Genomic DNA, 21030 nt, shown 5'->3' with positions numbered 1-21030 from the left:
CAAAAAATAAAATTAAAAGCAGTGTAAGATTATGTTACACATTATTATTATTATTTGACAAAATAAATAAGTATTCTTTTCTTCTTTTTTTTTCATCAAAACTTGAACATTATAAATAAGTATTCTATTTTGATTTTCTTGCAATCGTTGAATCTTTGAATAAATTAAGGTCGAACGTTATTATAAAATTAGATTGCCACAAGTAATAAAGGAGTTTATTTCTTTATTATCCTACTATATTAATTGAGAAGTACAAATATGAAACTAACCTTAAAATGTGTAAAAAATTACATTCAATTGTCATTAGAAAAAATTAATTAAGGTTAATTAACTAATTTAAATAAATATAATTAAATTAAAAATAAAAAAACACTCACATGTCAAATTAAAAAATCTAAAAAAATCTAAAAAATATTTTCTCTCTCTCTCTAATAAATTTTGGACGAAATTAGTAAATTTTTTTTTAAATATATAAACCAATCAGAATTTTAAAAACTAAGATTTTATATCCAAGTATACAATACAATTATTTTTAATAACTAAATTCGAAGATTTTGTTAAGATTTCAAATTATGATTCTCCTATCATTTTTATTTTATTTTATTTACAAATTGTTTAGAACTTTCATATAATACTTATAATTAATAAAATGCATATTTTTCTGCATATGTTGTGATTTGAATTTTTTAAAACGAAAATATATTACTCAATGTATGAAAATGTGTGTTTTAATTTTCACATTGGCGGGCTGGTAAAACTAAATTTATATAGATGATAAATTAATATTTTTTATTTACTCACAATTATAACATTAAAATTACTATTTTATATTTCACATAATATGATGCAAATATAACAAATAAACAATATAAAACTGTAATAATACGTCAAAAATAAAATAATATAATATTCTAAAATAATTAGTATTCAAATAGACTAATAGATTTTTACATAACAATTTAAAATAAATATTATCTCAAACTAAATTTTTATTATTATATTATAAATTTTTTTTAAAGTGTTGATCCGTGCTTTAAGCACGGGATATATCCTAGTTATCTATTACACAAAACNTACTTATAATTAATAAAATGCATATTTTTCTGCATATGTTGTGATTTGATTTTTTTTNTCGTCTTATCTCATCAATCGCTATCTCCTCAGAAATCAATATAGCCGTTAAATCACTAATGTGTTGTGATTTTGTAAACTATAAAAATAAATAATATTGTACTATTGAATAGTCAAGTCTTGGCAAAACATAGATGAACAACCTGCTTTTGTTATTATTAATTATGAAAAATAAGAACTTGACACACTTCATCGAAATGGAAGCACGCACGCACTAAGCACGCACTAACGTCACCATTTGTAAAATATAAGCCTCAGTAAGAATACATTGGTTGCAGCAAAACAAAAACAAAAACAAAATAGCAAAATCTTACTTTTTGTACACATACATTTATGTAGTAGACCTATAGGATCTTCTTACATGCATATACTAAACTGTTATCCAAAACGAAAAGTTTCTTAGACTACCCGATACGATATGCCATATCAATTATGAATTGGAGTCCTTTTCCTCCCTTTCATACGTGAAGGATAGTCACTTCTCATTAGATTATCGATTCCCTTTGCTGAATCTGTCGAGACTAAGCCTTTTCTTGATCTTTTCTTTGTTTCAGAGTTGATTGATTCTAAACCTTTTATCTGCGGTAAAACATATATTACAAATAGGATTATATCTTCTTTTTTATTTTTTTTGCTAATGATATAAAATCTTCTTCACGACTGTTTGTGTTAGAAAACCCTCTAGATTGTATATATCAACTGTAGTATGACGCATATAATCTTTACAGAAATTAACGCTAGACCAAAGTTTGATAAATAAACAAATAAATGTTCTGTGTACCTTTCGTCCCATCAAGAGATGTTCACTTCCGCTCACTATAAGACCAAAATCCTCATATTTGGATCCACCTACATCTATTTTTACACTTATCTATAAGTCTTTCATATACAACATCAGCTTCACATAATCACATGTTTACACCATTATACGTCGTCTATGTATATCGTCATATCGACAACACACACACACAATTCATAACTACAAGATTTACACCATGACTATGGAAGAGTATATATATATTGGAAGAGTATATATATATATATAATCATTAGTATCATATAACTCAAAATATCAACTAAGAAAAAATACATAAATAACTAAGAGTTTTATCAATGGATCGGACGAACCGTGAAGCGCATGAGGAAGGTTCAACTTCACCATCGTCGTGAGGAAGAGAAGCCCTAGAAAGAGTGTGATTAACTTAGCATTTGTGTTCTTCATCTCTTTTGTCTTTGTCAATATTAAGGAAGTGGTTAGGATTTTAACTGATGTGAATGAAGCTCATATATATAGTAGAAGTTGGTTCTGAAGTTCGATAAAGTGAAAGCTAGGGTATTCCGACAATTCCATAGGCAAGACAAAAAGGCACTTCTCATCGCCTCATCGGTAATTGTAAACGATTGCGAGAAATAAATTAAAAACAAAATCTTTCCAGCAACAACAACACTTGGAAGATTGGTCAAACAAAGTTATACTAATTAACGACTAAACAATCAATATTCCAGTCTTTTTCCATCATCTTTCACAAATACGTTATATAATCAAACTCTGGTCTTACAATTATATCTCATTGCATATATATAAGACGAAGTTATTCAAATGGTGGTATACCACATATCTGTTATGGAAAGTATAAGAATGAAAAAATGTAAAATTATTTAAAGAATATCGTATATTTAGATGAGAAATTCGAGAAATAAAGAACCTAAAATAGTAAATCTAGAGAAAGTCGGTACCGACATGGAGTATAAATTAAAAGACAAAGATATGTTTCTTGGAGAAATCAAGGAGGCATGGGGAAGTTTTCATGAGTTTAAGTGCCCTAAAGTAAACATTGGAGCTAACTTAATAATAAAATCTTTGGTTACTGCTTAGGGTTTCTAAATAAAGTCCCTCCTTTTGTAGTTCCAAACATCTTTTTCAACCATAGGTTTGCTAAAAATGCTTAGTTTTGTACAATATTTAATTAAGTTTGTACGAAAAAGTATATAGTATATATATGTTACGTTGAATTTGATATATTCTTTTTGAGACACGAGGGCGGGTCCTCCGATTCAATCCTTGTGGCCTTGTTGGTGTACGATGCCACTTTAGAATAAGAAAGTATGTTGTTAAATTAGAATCACATATTCACATTCGTTGGATCATTTCCTATCTAATATTTCCGGTGTGAGTAGTTCAGTAGTTGTACAGTTAATCAACCCTTAGAGAAACATTTGAAGTCTTATTCACATGAAATGAATAGTCATTAAATACATGCAGTACAAAAACATCATAATATATAAAACTTTTGTTCGTTTATTTTATAAATTTAATTAGTAATTTAACTTTAGTTATCAATGACACTACGTACGTAGCCGTCAATTGTGGATTGGGGGCTTTCTGCTTTTTGGTCCTCGGTAGTCCCTAGCCATTAGATCGACAAATACATCCCTTTCTGATAAATGATACGATTTTTGATCTGAATACTCATGAAACCCGTCCTTCTTTTTTGGAGTATTGATTAGCGTCAGCGATTCAGTTTGTGGTTTCAGATATTTTAACTGCATGGTGAAAATATAATCATGGTATATATACACACTCTCAGATATATGAAAGTACTTGTATGGATATATAAGAAACATTAAGATCAAAATATGTGATTGCTGAAGTATTAGTAGTACTCGTAATTAATTAATTGATATAAACATATTTAATTCGATCGGTTTTAGTTGTTAATTGTGTAAATTGTGTGTACCTTTCGTCCCGTCGAGATATCCTTTGTTCCGATGGCCACATGAACATACTGATGATCGTCACCTCTTGATCCACCTAAATGCATATATAGAACAATCATATTATCAAATAAAAGAGTATATCTATAAAGAAGAAAGATAACGATTGGCTAGGGGTCAAACCTTGAAAGGCCAAAAGAAGTATAATTAAGAAGAGAAACAGAAAAGCTGAAGTTATTAACTTGGCATAACTCGACTTATTCATCTCTGTAAACTAATCGTCAATCGTGGAGAGGAAGACCCGAAAAAAAAAAGATATTTCTTTACGATCTTGAAAATGTTTATGTGAGTGAATATTCGTATGCATGTTTTGGTGGAAGTTATATGTGTGTGTATATATAGAAATAGAAAATTAAAGTCAAAAGCTATAAATTTAATTGGTTGGGTTATAATTAAATTAAGTTGTTGACGCCCTTCTAATGAACAACTTTCGATAAATATACGTGTGTAAGTCCAAACAAATAATGATATTTGCATTTTACAGAAAGAAAAAAAAAAGTTACCATGTGAAACCAGACATCTACTAATGATGATCTCTACGTAGATGCTATGGTGACTAGCGCTAATATTACACTCACCGGCCGGTGAAACAAAAGAAAGTCAAAGGCAATTATTATTTTCCATGAGCTGCGTCTATCTGTCCATCTTTTAGATGAATTAACAAGCACCAAACCATCAGCTACTTGCCAATGATAAACGTACAGTTCTTATTTCCGTTAAAAAAATTCCATCAATTAACCGCAATTATATAAATAAAAACAAGTGTCCGCCAAAAAACAAAGAAAAGTCAATGCTAGATTGCTAGATATATCATGTCTTTGCAACTCCAACCACCAGCTGCATATTAGCATAATAGCATATAACATATGGCTCCAAACCCATCAAGGATCAAAGACGTCTATGAGCTCAACAAAAGTGGATTGGTGAACACACAAGTGGATGAGCACAAGAAGGCAAGAGGTTCCATTAGTGTATATAAAATGGCAATTGGTGTATATATTTACGTTGTTTTTAATAATCAAGTGGTTCTTTTTTTCTTTCTAGCTAATAAATGTTTTCCAATTCTTATACTACAATAACAAAACTAGTCGCAACATAAATGAAACAAAATCACCGCGTACTGCATAGAGTAACCGAATTAATCTTTTGGTAAAATAAATAAAAAGGTAAAAAAAAAATATTTTCTTTACTGCTTTCTTTGTTACCTTATGAGTCAGTTTGGTCCCCCTCGCATCGGCGACATCTTTTTTATCATCGCACAAATAATAAATCGCAACTTCCTATATGGCTAATATTAGGACAGCCCCGTCTCAACAATTTTTTGGTCCCCAGGCATATAATTTTTTTAGACCCTTAACAACATAATTTTTTTCTCCATTTTTTTGACCCCATTTACTTAAGGTTTTTTTAAAAAACAAAATTTGTCCCATGGCCACCGCCCCTCTCGCTATGGGTATGAGCCGAGCTTAATTAGGATCTGCGGTACACCGCGGAGAAAAATTATTTATAACCAAGATATTTAAATTATAAGTTGTATTTGTTGGTAAATATGTTATAATAATTGTTAAATAAAACATATAATACCGCAATATAATTTATTTTTATATAATATTTATTTAATCAATTTAATTATATATGTCTATTCTCTGATACTGACAGTGTTAACAAAATAGTGAAATTAAATGATGTTTTACCCGTGTACCACTAAATTAATGATATTTTTTAATTTTATATAAATATCGATAAAATTCGTCCCGCTATATATCCCCATCCTGAGATATTTTAACTCACACTATATCATCTTATTTTTTAATATTTATTGTGTATCTACGGCATAATATTTATCATATTTAATTTTTTCAAAGTATTAAACATTTTTCATATTTAACTTTTAAATCTTTAAAATAAAGAACCAGAATAAACCAAATAAAAAATTTTAAAGTTTGAATGCCTGATAAATCAAAGTTTCTACTCATTTGTATTCAGAATTATTTTGGTCTCTTTTATAGTATGACTCTAAACCATTGTCCAATTTTTTAGACGATGTGGAATATTGTATCCGTATTTTTTATTCATCTATTGAGTAATATACGTCCGTTTTTAAAATTAACAATAGCAGCCGGTTGAAGTTGATTACCACCGTTGTTTCTCACTGTCTTGATTACAAAATTAACCGGAGCAAACACCATTACAAACCCAGTCAATATCGCGATAACTTTGTGATATCGCTTCACAAAGATACGCCATTTCTTAATCTCCCTATACACAAAAAAAAATCATATTTTTTTCAATGTTTAAACGAACGGAACGACTGTACGTAGAAAAATCTGTTACGCCGGACGCCGTCGCTCCTGCCGCCGTGGAGAGAGACTGTGGGAGAGTGTCCATTTCCATGGAGCGCTGTTCTGCAATTTTTCTTGTCACAGGTTTATACATGTATATAAAGACAAATTTTATTGTCGACTGTCGAAGCAGAGGACGACAAAAACCCAACGAACCAAAAAAAACAATTTATAATTAAAGACATCCATTTTTCTTTTCGTCTGTCAACATATATATATACTAAATTATATAACTTTGTGAAAACATTTAACGTATTTTTTGTTTTTGTTTTGTTAAAGTACCCCATTTTCATTTTTACTTTTGTATAGGAGATTTTACATTTTGTTTCACAAAAAATAGCTTTTTAATTAATTATAAATATTTTATCAATTACAAAGGTAAGACTTTTTGGTCATTTTCCCACAGATTTATATACATACTAAAGCCCGCGTATTAACACGGATATAAGAAAAATATGTGAAATTTTAAGTTATATTCAAAATATTATTTTTTTTTCATTTATCTTTTAAAGAAACCGGATTTAGAGTTCACACACTCCATATTGCAATACAATTTCTTTGTATATTACATGATAATAAAATTAGATTTTAATTCTATGCACTCAATCCCAATTAGTAACATTTATAATTTTCATATCAAAAAAATATGCATTGTATCAAATTTATATCTTACTTAATTTTTTCAAAAAACTAAAAATTAATAAAACATAATTTTCAAAGAAAAAACTGAAATATAATTTTATCTCATATTTGTACAAGTAACAATATCTTAAATATATTTGTTTCATATTTTGTAATCTCATACGTATAGTTTTCTACTTGTCCAACTAATTTTGAATAAAATTATTCTAACACTATCATAAATTAATCAAAAATTCAAAGACGTTATTATGAGAAAAAATATTTGTTTATGTAAAAATGAGTATCTACAATCCTTTTTCTTTTAGTATTAATAATTGACAGTATAATTTATTTAATTATGGTATTATATTAATTAATTGTATTATTTCTTAATTCTTTTTCTTATAGAATTAGTAATATATGAACTATCTTTTATATTTATTAAATTGTTTAAAATTTTAATTTCTTATAATTTACAAATATGTTTAAACAAAGTTTTTGTATAACATATGACAAAATCTTTAATTGTTAAAATTGACACATGTCGCGATCACATGAGTTATAACTTTGAAAACCAAGGTTTATATAATAATATAATATTGAATACGCTATCAAAATCATTCACCGATTGAAAAACTTAAGAAAATTACATTAATTTCTTATTTTGATTATCTTATTTTTCTTATATTGTGTTAATCACTAACTGTAACACTTTTTTCAGCATCACTAATTTTAACACTTGAAACCTTTTTATACTTTAATCACTTTTATGTATAAATTTCTTTTTACTATATGATTACAATAAATAATAATTGTAATTAAATTGCAAATATTTTCCTTATTAATTGTAAATATTTTTCTTATTAATTACACATATTTTCCTATTGAAATTAGTAATTTAATAGATAAAATTTCCTTTAGAATTAGTGATATAATAGATTACTTTTGATTTTATATACCTTTTAAAAATATTAATTGTAATCATTTTATTTTTAAATTTTTTTTAATTTTCCTAATAATTATTAAATGAAATTTCTTTTCTAAGTTAAAATACTATCAATATACTTGACACATGTCGCAATTATATGAATTACTAACTTTGAAAACCAAAATTTATATAATAAGATAGTTTTTCTAGTTAAAACTCGAGTTTATTGCAGGCATTATATGATGTAAAGTCCATTAGTCAATTTTTAAAATCGTAAACTTCAGTAAGCAGTTATTTATCGCTGATGAGTGATGGATATGACTTTGAAAGTTGTCTCTGCAACTATACTATCAGTTTGCCTCCTCTGTTGGTTATTGTGCATACTCTGTAAAGTCCTCTACTTTTGTGTCAAAGGATTGCATACTTAATCATTTGCTTATACATACTGATGTTGTTCATCATCTCTTTTCCAAGATCCTTTTTATAATGATGTTGGAGTCTTTTTCATTTTTCAATTTCGAACTTCCCTCAAAGTAAATAACATGTCAACAAACCAGCAAAGACACCAAAGACTTAAGGGATATGATTTTATTATTGAAACACACGAAAAACCTCAAAGGAGAGATTGTCTCGGTCATAAATAGAGCTACATCATCACTATTTAAATAAAACTCCGGCGACTTAAAACGAACTGAAGAATCCGCCGGAAAATTGAGAAAACATAAAAGAAAAAACAAAAGGGAGAAGATAGATGATATAGATTGAGCTAAATTAACCAAAACTGCGGGTGGTGGTTCTTTTTGCTGCTCAAGCTTTGGTGGGTGGGTTAAGCTCATCCCAAGCTTCAATCCAAGTGACCATAGCATCTGCAAGCTTGTCAAAGTAAGGATCAATGACACTTAGCTTCTCCTTCACCATCTTGGACAGCTCAATGTAGCATTGTTGAACTGTCACAGCTTCTTTCGAGAGCTTCGCGCTCTGGAAGAAAGGAATGATATCCTCCTGCCAGAAGATTCCCTTGTACTCCTTCTTCAGGTTCACAAACGGGTTGCTAGCTTTGCTGTGGTAAATGTAGGGCAAACCTGTCTTCACTCCCAATCCAAGATGGTCACAGATCACCTGACGAACACAACCATAAGACAGAAGTCAGTATTAAGAAAAATATATAGTTTAAATCCGCTAAAAGTAAGGAGCAGCTTGGAGAAAGTAAGTTACCTTGACACACCATCCAGCCCACATATCGTCGTAGCGACCAATAGGCTGACCATCACCCATGAGACCAAAGTACATAGCCGGGCCAATGAGCTCACGGTCAAAAGCCAAGTTCATGCCACACATAGGGAAAAGTGTTCCCTTTGGGATGGTCATGACAGCATCCACATACCTAGAAGTGATGCCAATTAAGCATTGTTAGCTTAATGAACACCCCGAAAACAAAAAATGTAGAAAGAAAATGTGAGATTAACTACCTTGTGTTCCTTTCCTTAGGCTTCACAAGTTGGGTCGGGGCATCGTAATCAGGGATGTTGAGCCACAGACCATGGGAAACAGCAGTGGAAACACCCTCACGTAGACTGAAAGGATATCCACGGACGAAGTCAGCACCTTCACGGTATGGGTCATACAAGGTGTTGAAGAAAAATGGAGATGATGGGCAGAGAAGGTTCTTGATGTGTTGCTCAAGAGCGTTCACAGCTTTTCCAGATGGATCCTTAGCAACCTATAATACATGACAACAACAAAATAATATTAAAAATTCAAATGCACGTATAAGACCATGAGGGACCAAACAATACGTTACACGTGATTAAACCAACCACATTATGAAAGCAACATCAATGCTACAATCATGCCGTAACTGAAAACTCAAAATTCTTCAAAAAGCCCCACAAACCCCTAAAGAAGGGAATTTAAAGGTTGGACTTTTCTCCTCCTTAACCTAATGACAATAACATATATGGACAGGACAATGACATGCAAGAATCTTGTGAAGTTAACTCTTAAGACACAGATAGTTTGGTCCAACAACATTGACACTACCTAAACATAAGAGATCATGACAATGCCGACAAACATAAGACAAAATTCTGAAAACAGATCGAGAACAGTGTTATAGATCTAGGTCAAAACAGTGTTATCTAATCACAGGATGACCTAAACAATTGGAATCGAATTTTCAATTTTTAAAGGTTAAGATCTGTTAAATCTACAGACTTTATCACTAGATCTAGATGACAGATCTAAAAAAACAGAATTGTGATAACTTACGAAGCAATCATCGTCAATGGTGAAGATGTACTTCTTCTTGGAGACCATGTAGCCAAAGCAACGACAAGCAGAGTCCTTGAATGAAATGCAGGAAGCTTTAGGACCAAGGATACGGTTGATGTCGTTCCTGTTGTAGAGCTCATAGTCGAACCCTTCAGGTACAGCAATGGTCTTCGATGGATCTCCATCTTGGACAATGATCAGATGGTAAGGCTGGAGAAAAGGTCTCCACATCTCGAGGAAATCGAGGTTACGGATCGTGGGGATGACGATGTCAAGCTCATCCTTCAACTGTGGCATGTGATTCACCGGAATCCCAACGGTATTCGCCGGCTCAACCATGGTTTTGATGATTCAGAGAGAAGAGAAGGAGAGGGTTGTGAGATTTGAGATCGGAGGAGATGAGAGACTCTGAAGACCCGTCGCTTTGGTTTTTATATTGGGTTTGGTACGTGTGAGGGGTTTGGGTGACACGTGTGAGGTTTGACACGTGGTTGATTAAGACTCGTTCAACAGGTCAAAAGAAACCTTTGTTTGTGTTATGTTATGGTGAGGAAGTGAAGACTTTTCTATTTTTTGTCCTCTTGATGTCCGTATTCTATGGGGATGCAAACATAATTATCTTTTTTTTCGGACTTTGCAATTCAATTATTATGCCTATTAATAATTTGTCTTATTGGTTTAGAAAATTAATACAATTTGGTTTAAGTAATTTTCCGAAAAAATAGAAGCTTGTAATCTTGTCTTGAAGATGTACTGTATTTTTAGATATTTATCTCCACACCACACAAAATATATATATATATGAAAATTTTTTTAACATATATTTGTGAAGAATATCCCATACTTTATTGTGTATATAATAAGATTTTTGATAAATGTACAAAAAATATGGATTTATCTGTTTTTATTTACATTTTTTTTGGTTTGACATATTTTAGTTTAGTTTTTAGCCATTGAAATTTTGGAAACTAATTACTGTTTTGACTAACTAAAGGTGCAAAACATTCAAAATAATAATTTTATTTTCTTAATATAATGGTCAATATATTAAAGGGCTGTATTCAACTTGATATTTTAAGTGATTTGAGTAAAATTTACAAATCATATGTTATTCAATCATGGATTTTTAAAAATCTATAAAATTTAATTGTTATTGAACTGATGATTTAAAAATTTACTTTACAATCCACTATTATTGAATTGATGATTTAAAATTTTACCTTAAAATCCACTTTATTCAAAACAGTTTGTGGATTTTGATGTTAATGATTTATATAGATTCTGCAAGATTTGAAATGATTTGTTTAGTTAAAAATACAGAAATCAAATCTCAAGGTCAGAGCCGTCGCACAATATATTGAGGCAACAAGCCCAACATTATGTTAAGGCTGGACCAAAGGAAAGAAAGAAAAAAAATTGTTAAAAAAGGTGTTGCTGAGGTTCGAACCTAGAACCTCATTTAGTTTATAGTTGACTTTTACCACTACATGAAACTTTTATGGAATTGAGGGCCGAAAATTTACATATTATTTCAAGGCCACAAGCACATGCTTCATCAGCTTGTGCTTGGGACCGGCACTAGGTTTTAAGGTGAAATTTGAAAAAAATTTACAATAAATCATATTAACTTACCTAAAATCATCAAAATCATTTAAAATCTCATAAAAAATCAAATCACTTGAAATATTAGATTGAATACACCCCTAATTATGTCAAAAAAAAAACTTAAATGTTAGATCTGATCATCTATTGTATATTGTTAATTGTCATTTGTTTGACTGTACCATCTTTTTTTTTTAGTTAGGCTTTAATTAAGTTAAACAATTGTTGTTTCTTGTTCAATTCGTTTGGTTTTAGTTATTATTTCTTCACTTTTGGACTTGAGAGTAAATTGAAGAGTTTAAGATATTAGGTCTAGCTAAGCTAGCTAACCTTATGAAGGATCTATATCTTTTAGCTAGCAATTTAATTCATTCTCGGCTTACGACTATTTCTTAGTTGATTTAGTTACATACATTACCATAAATGTACCTAAATTCGTGTATGCGTTTTTAACAGACAGGAAAAAAGTCGTATGTGAGGAATTAAAAGTTGGGGGGATACAAAAACCGAACAATAAATTAATACTTTTTGACCGGAGTGTAACATCAATAAAGGTGTCAATTAGAATGTAATTAGGCTTTTAGCTCATAACGGGAATAATGAATTTTAAAAACTGTCCTCGATCTACTTTATTGTGGAACGAAGGAACATTCGCATGTGGGAAGCTCTCAATCTTAGATTTTAAAAATTTTACATTCCTTTTAGGCTTTTAGCAGAAGTCCATAGTATACAAGAACATGCTAAACATAATATACAATAACACGAATTAGTACTTTGATTATAAAAGAAACTACGGATAATATTCTTTATACTTTCATACTTATGTTGGGATTTGATAAAGTTCCAGTGCATTTCACGGAATAAATAATTTTAGTAATAAAAAATAATTGAGATTATTTATTTACATGTAATTATAACAATCAAAAATGAAAAATCATTGGAGTTTGATCTTAAACGTCGTGGGGAGCTCGTCGATGCACGTTGCGAATATCATTACATGCATATCGTGAAAAATCTACATAACATCTTCCTTTTATAAAAAAAACCCTTTAGTTTAAAACATTACAAATGGAACGTGAACCTATGATTAGTATTATAAAAAAATATGATCGCTTGATCTGATGATCTCACACTTGTATTGTATTAGTAAAAATATGGAACATGATCGAACGTTTAAATATTTTTCTCAGACTATTGATGATGACACCTTTAACAAAATGTTGGAAACCATAAACCAAACAAATATGAGTTATATGGGCTTTTAAGTTTATGGACTGGCCCATTATGAATAAACCTAGTAGAACTTCAGTTAGTTATGGATCTTTTTTGGGTTATTTTCTGAAACCTAATTGGCTTCTTCATCTTTTCGCGCCGCTCGTCGTCTTCTTCTTCTTCTTCGTCTTCCTCTGTTTTCTCCGATCTTAAATTCACGACACATAGAGAAAATGGGATCACGGCAAGGACCACCAAAGCATCAGAACAAATTCGCCTGGGTTCCCAAAGCCGGCGTCAAGATCAATGAAACGGTAAAACAATTTGCTCTGCTGGCTATGAGGTTAACGAAATTGAGTGATTAGTGTAGTTAGATCCTTAATTTTTCTGGAAATTTCTTTTTTTTTTAGGAAGTTGGAGGGAGATTTAGACCATTATCGGAGATAACTGGAGTTTGCTATCGCTGTAGAGAGCAGATAGCTTGGAAACGCCGCTACGGCAAATACAAAACCCTAACTGAAGCCACCAAATGGTATTGTTTATTGAATTTAGAGTGTTCTTATATCTTAACCGAACTGATTTGTTTGTTCTTTGTGTTAATTTTCTTAAAAGAGCAATCTTTTTTTTTTTTGTTTGTTGTTGTTGTTGTTGCAGTCAGAAGTGTACTAAGCGAAATGTTCGTCAAGCATACCATAAGTTATGCCCTGGTTAGTGTCTTGTTATCATACCTTTATAGCAATGAAGAAGAATACATCAGTATCTTGTTTTTGAGTTGATGTGTTTATATTACTAAACTAATAACAGGTTGTGCCAAGGAGCAAAAGGTGTGTGCAAAGTGTTGTTCTCGTGTTGATCAAATCCTTGGAAGGTAAGTTTAATCTTGAAGAAAGTCTTTATTTTGCTTCTGCTAAGATGCTGGTTTTCTTCTCTGAGTTAGTTTGGTAGATATGATGTTAAGCTAATGTAGAGGTAATTGTTCGTTTCTTGCAGAGATATTTATGAGGTAGAGGCTGAACAGAAGATGCTTGATGAGGTTAGTCTTTTACTTATTCTGCTTCCGAGTTCCATTTCCTGCTTGTGGGTTTTTTTTTTTTACTTAAAAGATGCTTTTGGTATTCTCACTGATTTTTTTACTAATGTGATGCAGACTATCAAGAATGCTAGGGAAAGGGATCGAAGGACGCTATTACGTGCGGTAAGCTTCTTTAGTAATACACCCTTTTTTACCACCTATGATTCCAAAGAAATAGAGTTATTATATCTTACATTGAAGAGGGTTTAAGATTTGTAAATGTGTATGTGTTATTGGTCCTAAAGTTGCGTATTTGCATGACACAGATGAACAAAGATAACAAGCCGAATAAATCAGATGAAGCTACAAGGAGTGATAGTAGCAAGGTCGGCGATGTGTTTCCTTCAACATCCCTTGAAGAATATGCAAACAAGTCTGGAAGAATTAGCGGGATTATTGGTCATGGTAGCAGCGTACCTGATCATGGTCATGATGATGATGATGATGATGATGATGATGATGCGAGTGGACCTGAATCAGATGAGGATCACACTGGTGATGATGAGCATGATTTGCGAGAAGATAGTGATGAAACTGAGCCATCTCAACTGCAGAAGTAAACTCAATATTGATAGTATTGTAAGATTTTTGCAAAACCGGTTATTGTTGTTGTTTTGATAGACTTTACTTCCTGCAATGCAAAGACTACTAGCAAAGGATATTTATGGTTGTATCTTGTATCCGATGGGATTTAAACGGGCCTAATTGTCGTTTCGCATCGGCCCAATTTTCCAACACTAACGTGTCTTAGTATAGTCTAGAGACTCTAAAAAATCATTGGTAAACTAAACAATAAATGTGGACAAGAATGTTTGAAATTGAAAAAGAAATTGCTAATGCTAGCTAAGTAAGTGCATTAATGCTTGTGCATTAAGTCAAATTATTACACTTGGCACGAAAAAAAACCATCTCATCGCCCACTAAAGCTGCCTTCTTTTGGCTTTCATTAATCTCTCTCTGTCTCTGCACACAAAAAAAACCCCCAAAAGCTGGATTTCTCCATTTTCAATGAACAATTATGAGTTTTTAAACCTCATTATGATACTTAGTAGATTAATCTCAAAGATTTTGAAGCTAATTGGTCATTTTTCATTGTTGTTAATCAATAATCACTTTGGCTTTATCTTTTGTTGCTTGACTGTTATAATACGTCGAGCTTCTTAAGTCTTCATCCTTGTCCTGTCACTTGTCAGAGACTTAAGATTCAAGAAGAAGACGAGTTTCTTTCTCTTTCTCTTCAGGAAAAAAATGGGTTTCTTGTGTTCTTCTTCAATCTTCTTCAAGTTGGGAATATCTATAATCTTTCTAGTGTCTTTCTCTTGTTATACTCCTTCAGGTAAGCCGAAAGATTCTATCTTTATTCAAGCTTTTTGCAGTTCATTATTGTATTTACTATCTAGGGTTTTATTTTCTCTGAGTCTGAGTGTAACTTGGCTTCTGGTGGGTTTCGCTCGAAACTGAACAAAGCTTCCTTCTTTGTTCCCCATGTTTTAATTATTTCTTAAAAGATTTGCTAGGAGATTGTATTTATTGAGTTCTGTAAGATAGGAATTGCTTGATGGTTTTGGGTGCATAGAGAAAGAGAGGAGTTAGTTCTTTTGGTTTTGAAGGAGCTTATTAGTCTCAAAGAGAAGATCTTTTTGACATTTCATCTTCTATGCTCTGTTACTAGAGAAAGAGAGAATCTTTGAGACAAGATAACCAAAAAAAAAAGCTCTTTAATGTATGTGTGACTCATGGTGTTGCTTTTGGGGTTGTTTCAGAAGCTTATGATCCTTTGGATCCAAGTGGGAACATTACTATCAAATGGGATATCATGACCTGGACTGCAGATGGCTATGTGGTATGTATGTATACATTAGCTTCAAAATTTGGGGGATTTCTTGACTCTTGATTGTGTATTTAATACCATTCATTCTTTTCACGGTGCAGGCGGTTGTAACGATCTATAATTTCCAGCAATATCGTCACATTCAGGCACCAGGTTGGACTGTCGGATGGTCATGGGCAAAGAGAGAGGTTATATGGGGAATGAATGGAGGCCAAACAACAGAACAAGGAGACTGTTCGAAATTCAAAGGAAACATTCCTCATTGCTGTAAAAAGACACCTTCTGTTGTTGATCTCTTACCCGGAACTCCTTACAATCAGCAGATTGCTAATTGCTGCAGAGGCGGTGTCATCAACTCGTGGGCTCAAGATCCTGCTACTGCTGTTTCTGCTTTCCAGCTCACTGTTGGACAAGCTGGAACCACAAATAAGACTGTTAGGGTACCTAAGAATTTCACTCTCAAGGCTCCTGGACCTGGCTATACTTGTAGCCCTGGTAAGATTGTGAAACCGACTAGATTCATCGGTACTGACAAACGAAGAGTTACACAAGCATTAAGTAAGTTACTCTCTTCTTGAAATCTACCAATGCTCTTTTTATCTTTGAGTGAAATTAAAACTGAGTTTTGGGTTTTTTCTTTTCTGCTGTGACAGTGACTTGGAATGTAACTTGCACATACTCGCAGTTCTTAGCTCAGAAAACACCTACTTGCTGTGTATCACTTTCATCGTTTTATAACAGCACAATAGTTTCTTGTCCGACATGCTCTTGTGGATGCCGTAACACTTCTCAGCCAGGGAATTGTGTAGAGTAAGTTCTTCGTCTCATGGCTTTCATTACCTCAAAATATGTTAACTTGTTTGGTTAATTTTGGTGTCTTGTCTGTCCATACACAGCCCAAAAGGTCCTCGGATAGCATCAGTCATTCCAAATCCTGGAAAGAACGCATATATACCGCCCCTAGTGCAATGTACAAACCATATGTGTCCTGTTAGAATCCACTGGCATGTGAAGGTTAACTACAAGCTGTACTGGAGAGTTAAAGTCACCATCACAAATTTCAACTACAACATGAACTATACACAGTGGAATATCGTCGTGCAGCATCCTAATTTCGACAATCTCACTCAGACTTTTAGCTTCAACTATAAACCCTTGACTCCTTATGCTTCCATAAGTAAGTACCATCAATCATCAATCCCTTTGTTTTTATACAAAGAAACAAATCTTGATGTGTTTTTTTTTGTTTTTCATTGATATAGATGATACTGGGATTCTCTGGGGAATAAAGTTCTACAATGATCTGTTGATGCAAGCTGGTCCATTTGGTAATGTACAATCTGAGCTACTTTTCCAGAAAGATGCATCGGCTTTCACATTTGAGAAAGGTTGGGCTTTTCCAAGAAGAATCTATTTCAATGGAGATAACTGTGTCATGCCTCCTCCAGATTCTTACCCTTGGCTGCCAAATACCGGTTCACACAAATCAATTGGTTCTCGGTTTGCAGCAATCGCCTTGTTGTTACTGACTGTGCTCCTACATGGGAACTTGTAAGAAATAAGAATCATCAAGTGTAGAGCGTAGCTTCCTATCAAGAGAGAATTGTTAGCTTATTGTTTCCTATCGACTGTTGTTGTCTGTACTCAGTACAACCGTTTAATCTTTGTATTATCACTAACTAGATTAAATGATAATGGTTACTATATGATTCTTCGTCTCCTGTTTAACTATTAATAGTTTAATACCATTCGCGAGTCCTCCACCTAGTGGTGGCCAATGGTGTGTGCACTGTGTGGCATCGAAATAAGAACATTATTAAGCCAAAAATATTGTATAGCAAAAGTCTCCGCATTGTTTTAAGGACAAAAAAGATTCAAAGACCACAAAACTCTGCAAGCAAAATACACAGAGAGAGAAAGCTTTAAGAAAACAAAAGATTCGTTCTAGAATTGAGCTTTTTTCTGGGGATGCAAACGGTTTCTCTTGATAGCTTTTTTCAACGAACAGTCAACCCTTGAATTGCTACAGCAGATGATGATGATGCCTGAGAACCTTCCTCGGTTACCTTGTTCGATTCGATTGTAGTTATGATGTTTGAAATGTTGTCCTACAAAAAACCCCACAGAAGAATCAGATTCATGAGATGATTTTGTAGTCAAATGAAGCAAAAGTATGTGTCTTTACCCTCCAAGTCGCAAGCTTTGTTCGAAGAGATTGCCATTGCTTTGTCCCAAATTCACGTTCGGAACAGCGGCTGAAAGATATGAATCAAACCATTAAGTTATAAATGTTACGTAGACATGTATAATTAGTACAGAGTTTGTATAGATGTGTGACTTGCCTGACAATTACAACTTGGTTCATCTGATCCATCTTACAATCAATCAATTTCGCAGTTATTGCCCTCACAATCCATAACTCGACCTCCTCTTCGTTTACCTGAAAACACATAGAACAGTAAGCAACCAAAAGAGTCGCAATATTTCAAGTCTTGTGCCAGCATAGGAGTTTTCTTTTACCTCTAGCGTGTCTTTAATTGAAGCGTAAGGTATTTTGCCAGATTCATCAGAAGCCAAGTCGACTAGTGACAACAATCTCATCTTCGTAAGACAATCTTCATCGACAAGTCCTATAAACACCAAAGGATGCATCAGGAGATCATGCTCAAGAAAAGCAGGAAATGAAATAATGTGTTAAATACCATGGCTTTGCAGAAAATCCGAATTTGCATTTTGGAATTCTGTGTAGGCATTTAGTCTCTGAGTAAGAAAGATCTTCAGAAGCTGGTAAACCGGTGCATATTTAGCATCCTTTTCCAACTGCGCTACGGCTGGCAAGTCCAATAAATCACACTGCAGTTTTTAAAATCATCAATGAAAATCCAGTAAAACATATAAAAGTAGTGTCAGAACAAGAAAGATGAATCTCACACATCCAAGTCACATTAATACTTTTATAAATTATGATACCTGGAAAATACTAGAAGCCTTGACAAATTCGATAACTGCACGCACAGCCTCCTCCTTAGCTTCATCTAGGCCCTGAGCATCCTCATTGGAGAAAGTCGCTAGATACTTAGTCAAGAACGTAAGGGATTCTTTCACCAAGCTGGAGTATTGACAGAGAAAAACCCATGAGGCTATAGTTATACCTTACGGAAACACAAGAAAGAGAATGACTGATTATTTTGCAGTACCTTTTGTTTTCTTTCAACACATTAGCAATGGCAAGAAAGAGTTCCCTCTGATCTTTAATGTCAATATTCCACTCTTTCAAGAAGTTATCAATCTTCTTAAAAGAAGAAACAATGTACTCAGTAACCTTGCCATCAACAGCCAGTGTTAGAGCTTTCATGTACACTTGAAAACGAGCGTACGGGTGGTCCAGAAGGTTGTAGAGATTGAAGAGTCTACACAAAGACAGGAAAAGAAAATGAGAAGTATGTGATAAATAAACAAAGCATTATAATATAAGCTGAAAAGAATCATACATCTTCAAACGCAGTGAAGCTTTGTCACTCGGTTGTTGAGCAACCTTGGAAGATATAACTTTCACCATTTCGAGGAGTTCCTCAGGGCTTTTCACATTCTTAACAAGACTGCAAATTATGGTGTAGGTACACTCAAGATCTGAATCAAGAGAGGCAAACAACTCATAAATGAATAAGGAACATACAAAAAGAAGGATACAGTGTTTTAGTAAAAAGAAAATAGGAACACAAACCTTTCTCAGATATCTTGGAAGATACCAATTCAGCAGAAGTGACCATTAACGTAGCTAATTCAAGCGACTTCCCTGCTCCTATCGACTCCTCAGCCTCCTTACATAGCCTGTTAATTTCTGGCTCTGCAGCCTAAAATGAAGAAGACAAGTTCCAAAATATCAAACCAGAACTAGTTAAGTAACGTAATCAGACTAATCTTAGATGGTACGCAACCAAATCATGAGCAATGTACTAGTCCAAAGACATCTAACAAAAGGAGTATGGAATTGAGTCTATTAAACACAAACCCATACATACACCAATCAGATGCATCTAACGAAACAACATACACCAAATCAAAGTTCTCTATTTCTCATCGCCGCCGATAAAATTCACAAACAAAGGTGTGGTAGAAGTGGTACCTCGGGACCAGCATCGGCCCAGGCGAGCTGGGAAGTGAATCGGACAACAGCGAGAAAGGGATCTTCTTCGGAAGTGGGAACAATCGTCGTCATAGCTTCGCTCCGGTTTCGAATCTTCTCTTCTCGGCGGCGCTGAAGAACAAAATCCTCAGAAATCAGAACTTGTTTCAGCAAGCCGAGCAGCAGAGAGAGAAGAAAATGAAAACCCTAATCTATATTTTTTTTTATCTTCTTCGGTTAAGCTAACCGGAACCGAATCTGATTCACAATGTTAACGGTTTAAGAATCGGACGGCTAATTAATTATAATAAAATCCAACGGTGATGATTGAACTCTAGTTCACAACCCTTATAAAAAACAATCTCTTCGTCTGCTAGCATTTGAGAAGATTAGGGTTTAAACGCCGCCGTGTTCCGCCGGATCGCCACCGTTGAAGTCAAGATGGTACGTTTTCTCTCTCTACGTCTCTATTCTTCTTCCTCTCTCTTTACCTTTTCTTTGCCTGATCGATTTCACGATTCCTGATGATCTTAGCCGTCGCACAAGTCGTTCATGATCAAGAAGAAGCTGGGGAAGAAGATGAGACAGAACAGGCCAATCCCTAATTGGATCCGTCTCCGTACTGACAACAGGATCAGGTTTATACATTTTCTAAGTCTTTTTTCTTGTGATCCTTGTTAAAGTTACAGAATTTGATGCTAAGTGAGTTCCATTGTTTCAACTTCACACAGGTACAACGCTAAGCGTAGACACTGGCGCCGTACCAAGCTTGGGTTCTAGAGCGCGCTCTCGAGGTCCACAGCCATGTCTCAGATTCGTCCGAGTTTCCTAATTGCCTTCTCTTGGGTCTTTGACCCCCTATAAAGTTTTAGTTTTTGTTGGCTTTGCTATGTTAAATCTTAAGACTTGCATAATGCTTGAATATGAATTATGATAGTTGAATCCTTTCTCTTACAATATGAATATGAATCTTGTTTCTGTTTCTCTAATCTTATGCTAGTAATCATCATATTCAATCTGTGTTTGCTTGTCCTACAATTTGATTACAGCTTTGTTGAACATAGCTAATTCGATGCTGTTACTTGTGGGCATTGTTAGTTTAATTTTGATTTCGATCTC

The 21030-nt window shown here is 33.2% G+C and overlaps 7 protein-coding genes across 7 annotated transcripts; 3 read left to right on the top strand and 4 right to left on the bottom strand.

The window, feature by feature from the left end:
* Positions 1320–2444, bottom strand: LOC104744291. Its single transcript, XM_010465321.2, has 3 exons — positions 2260–2444; positions 1913–1986; positions 1320–1710 (listed from the first exon to the last, which is right to left on the bottom strand). The coding sequence occupies exons 1-3, from the start codon at positions 2351–2353 to the stop codon at positions 1558–1560; spliced, it is 321 nt and encodes a 106-aa protein (XP_010463623.1). The 5' UTR covers positions 2354–2444; the 3' UTR covers positions 1320–1557.
* LOC104744290 (root meristem growth factor 7-like) lies at positions 3396–4200 on the bottom strand. Its single transcript, XM_010465319.1, has 3 exons — positions 4030–4200; positions 3870–3943; positions 3396–3675 (listed from the first exon to the last, which is right to left on the bottom strand). Exons 1-3 carry the CDS (start codon positions 4109–4111, stop codon positions 3493–3495), a joined length of 339 nt encoding a protein of 112 aa, XP_010463621.1. The 5' UTR covers positions 4112–4200; the 3' UTR covers positions 3396–3492.
* Positions 8366–10476, bottom strand: LOC104744289 (UDP-arabinopyranose mutase 1-like). Its single transcript, XM_010465318.2, has 4 exons — positions 10066–10476; positions 9267–9517; positions 9013–9181; positions 8366–8916 (listed from the first exon to the last, which is right to left on the bottom strand). The coding sequence occupies exons 1-4, from the start codon at positions 10405–10407 to the stop codon at positions 8605–8607; spliced, it is 1074 nt and encodes a 357-aa protein (XP_010463620.1). The 5' UTR covers positions 10408–10476; the 3' UTR covers positions 8366–8604.
* On the top strand, positions 13016–14659 carry LOC104744288 (ribosomal L1 domain-containing protein CG13096-like). Its single transcript, XM_010465317.2, has 7 exons — positions 13016–13196; positions 13293–13414; positions 13537–13589; positions 13687–13750; positions 13873–13915; positions 14030–14077; positions 14221–14659. Exons 1-7 carry the CDS (start codon positions 13116–13118, stop codon positions 14512–14514), a joined length of 705 nt encoding a protein of 234 aa, XP_010463619.1. The 5' UTR covers positions 13016–13115; the 3' UTR covers positions 14515–14659.
* Positions 14879–17494, top strand: LOC104744287 (COBRA-like protein 1). The gene is made up of 6 exons (XM_010465316.2): positions 14879–15290; positions 15718–15797; positions 15887–16343; positions 16439–16595; positions 16682–16962; positions 17048–17494. Exons 1-6 carry the CDS (start codon positions 15203–15205, stop codon positions 17338–17340), a joined length of 1356 nt encoding a protein of 451 aa, XP_010463618.1. The 5' UTR covers positions 14879–15202; the 3' UTR covers positions 17341–17494.
* LOC104744286 (eukaryotic translation initiation factor 3 subunit M-like) lies at positions 17595–20113 on the bottom strand. Its single transcript, XM_010465315.2, has 10 exons — positions 19912–20113; positions 19510–19639; positions 19277–19415; positions 18983–19195; positions 18756–18894; positions 18488–18638; positions 18306–18415; positions 18128–18225; positions 17971–18040; positions 17595–17893 (listed from the first exon to the last, which is right to left on the bottom strand). The coding sequence occupies exons 1-10, from the start codon at positions 20002–20004 to the stop codon at positions 17783–17785; spliced, it is 1254 nt and encodes a 417-aa protein (XP_010463617.1). The 5' UTR covers positions 20005–20113; the 3' UTR covers positions 17595–17782.
* LOC104744285 (60S ribosomal protein L39-2) lies at positions 20244–20900 on the top strand. Its single transcript, XM_010465314.2, has 3 exons — positions 20244–20355; positions 20446–20549; positions 20643–20900. Exons 1-3 carry the CDS (start codon positions 20353–20355, stop codon positions 20689–20691), a joined length of 156 nt encoding a protein of 51 aa, XP_010463616.1. The 5' UTR covers positions 20244–20352; the 3' UTR covers positions 20692–20900.

Source organism: Camelina sativa, chromosome 15 (assembly GCF_000633955.1).
Source record: "Camelina sativa cultivar DH55 chromosome 15, Cs, whole genome shotgun sequence".
In the NCBI taxonomy this organism is placed as follows: Eukaryota; Viridiplantae; Streptophyta; class Magnoliopsida; order Brassicales; family Brassicaceae; genus Camelina; species Camelina sativa.
Note: the sequence above shows the minus strand (reverse complement) of the source record. Positions and strands in the feature narration are given on the sequence as shown.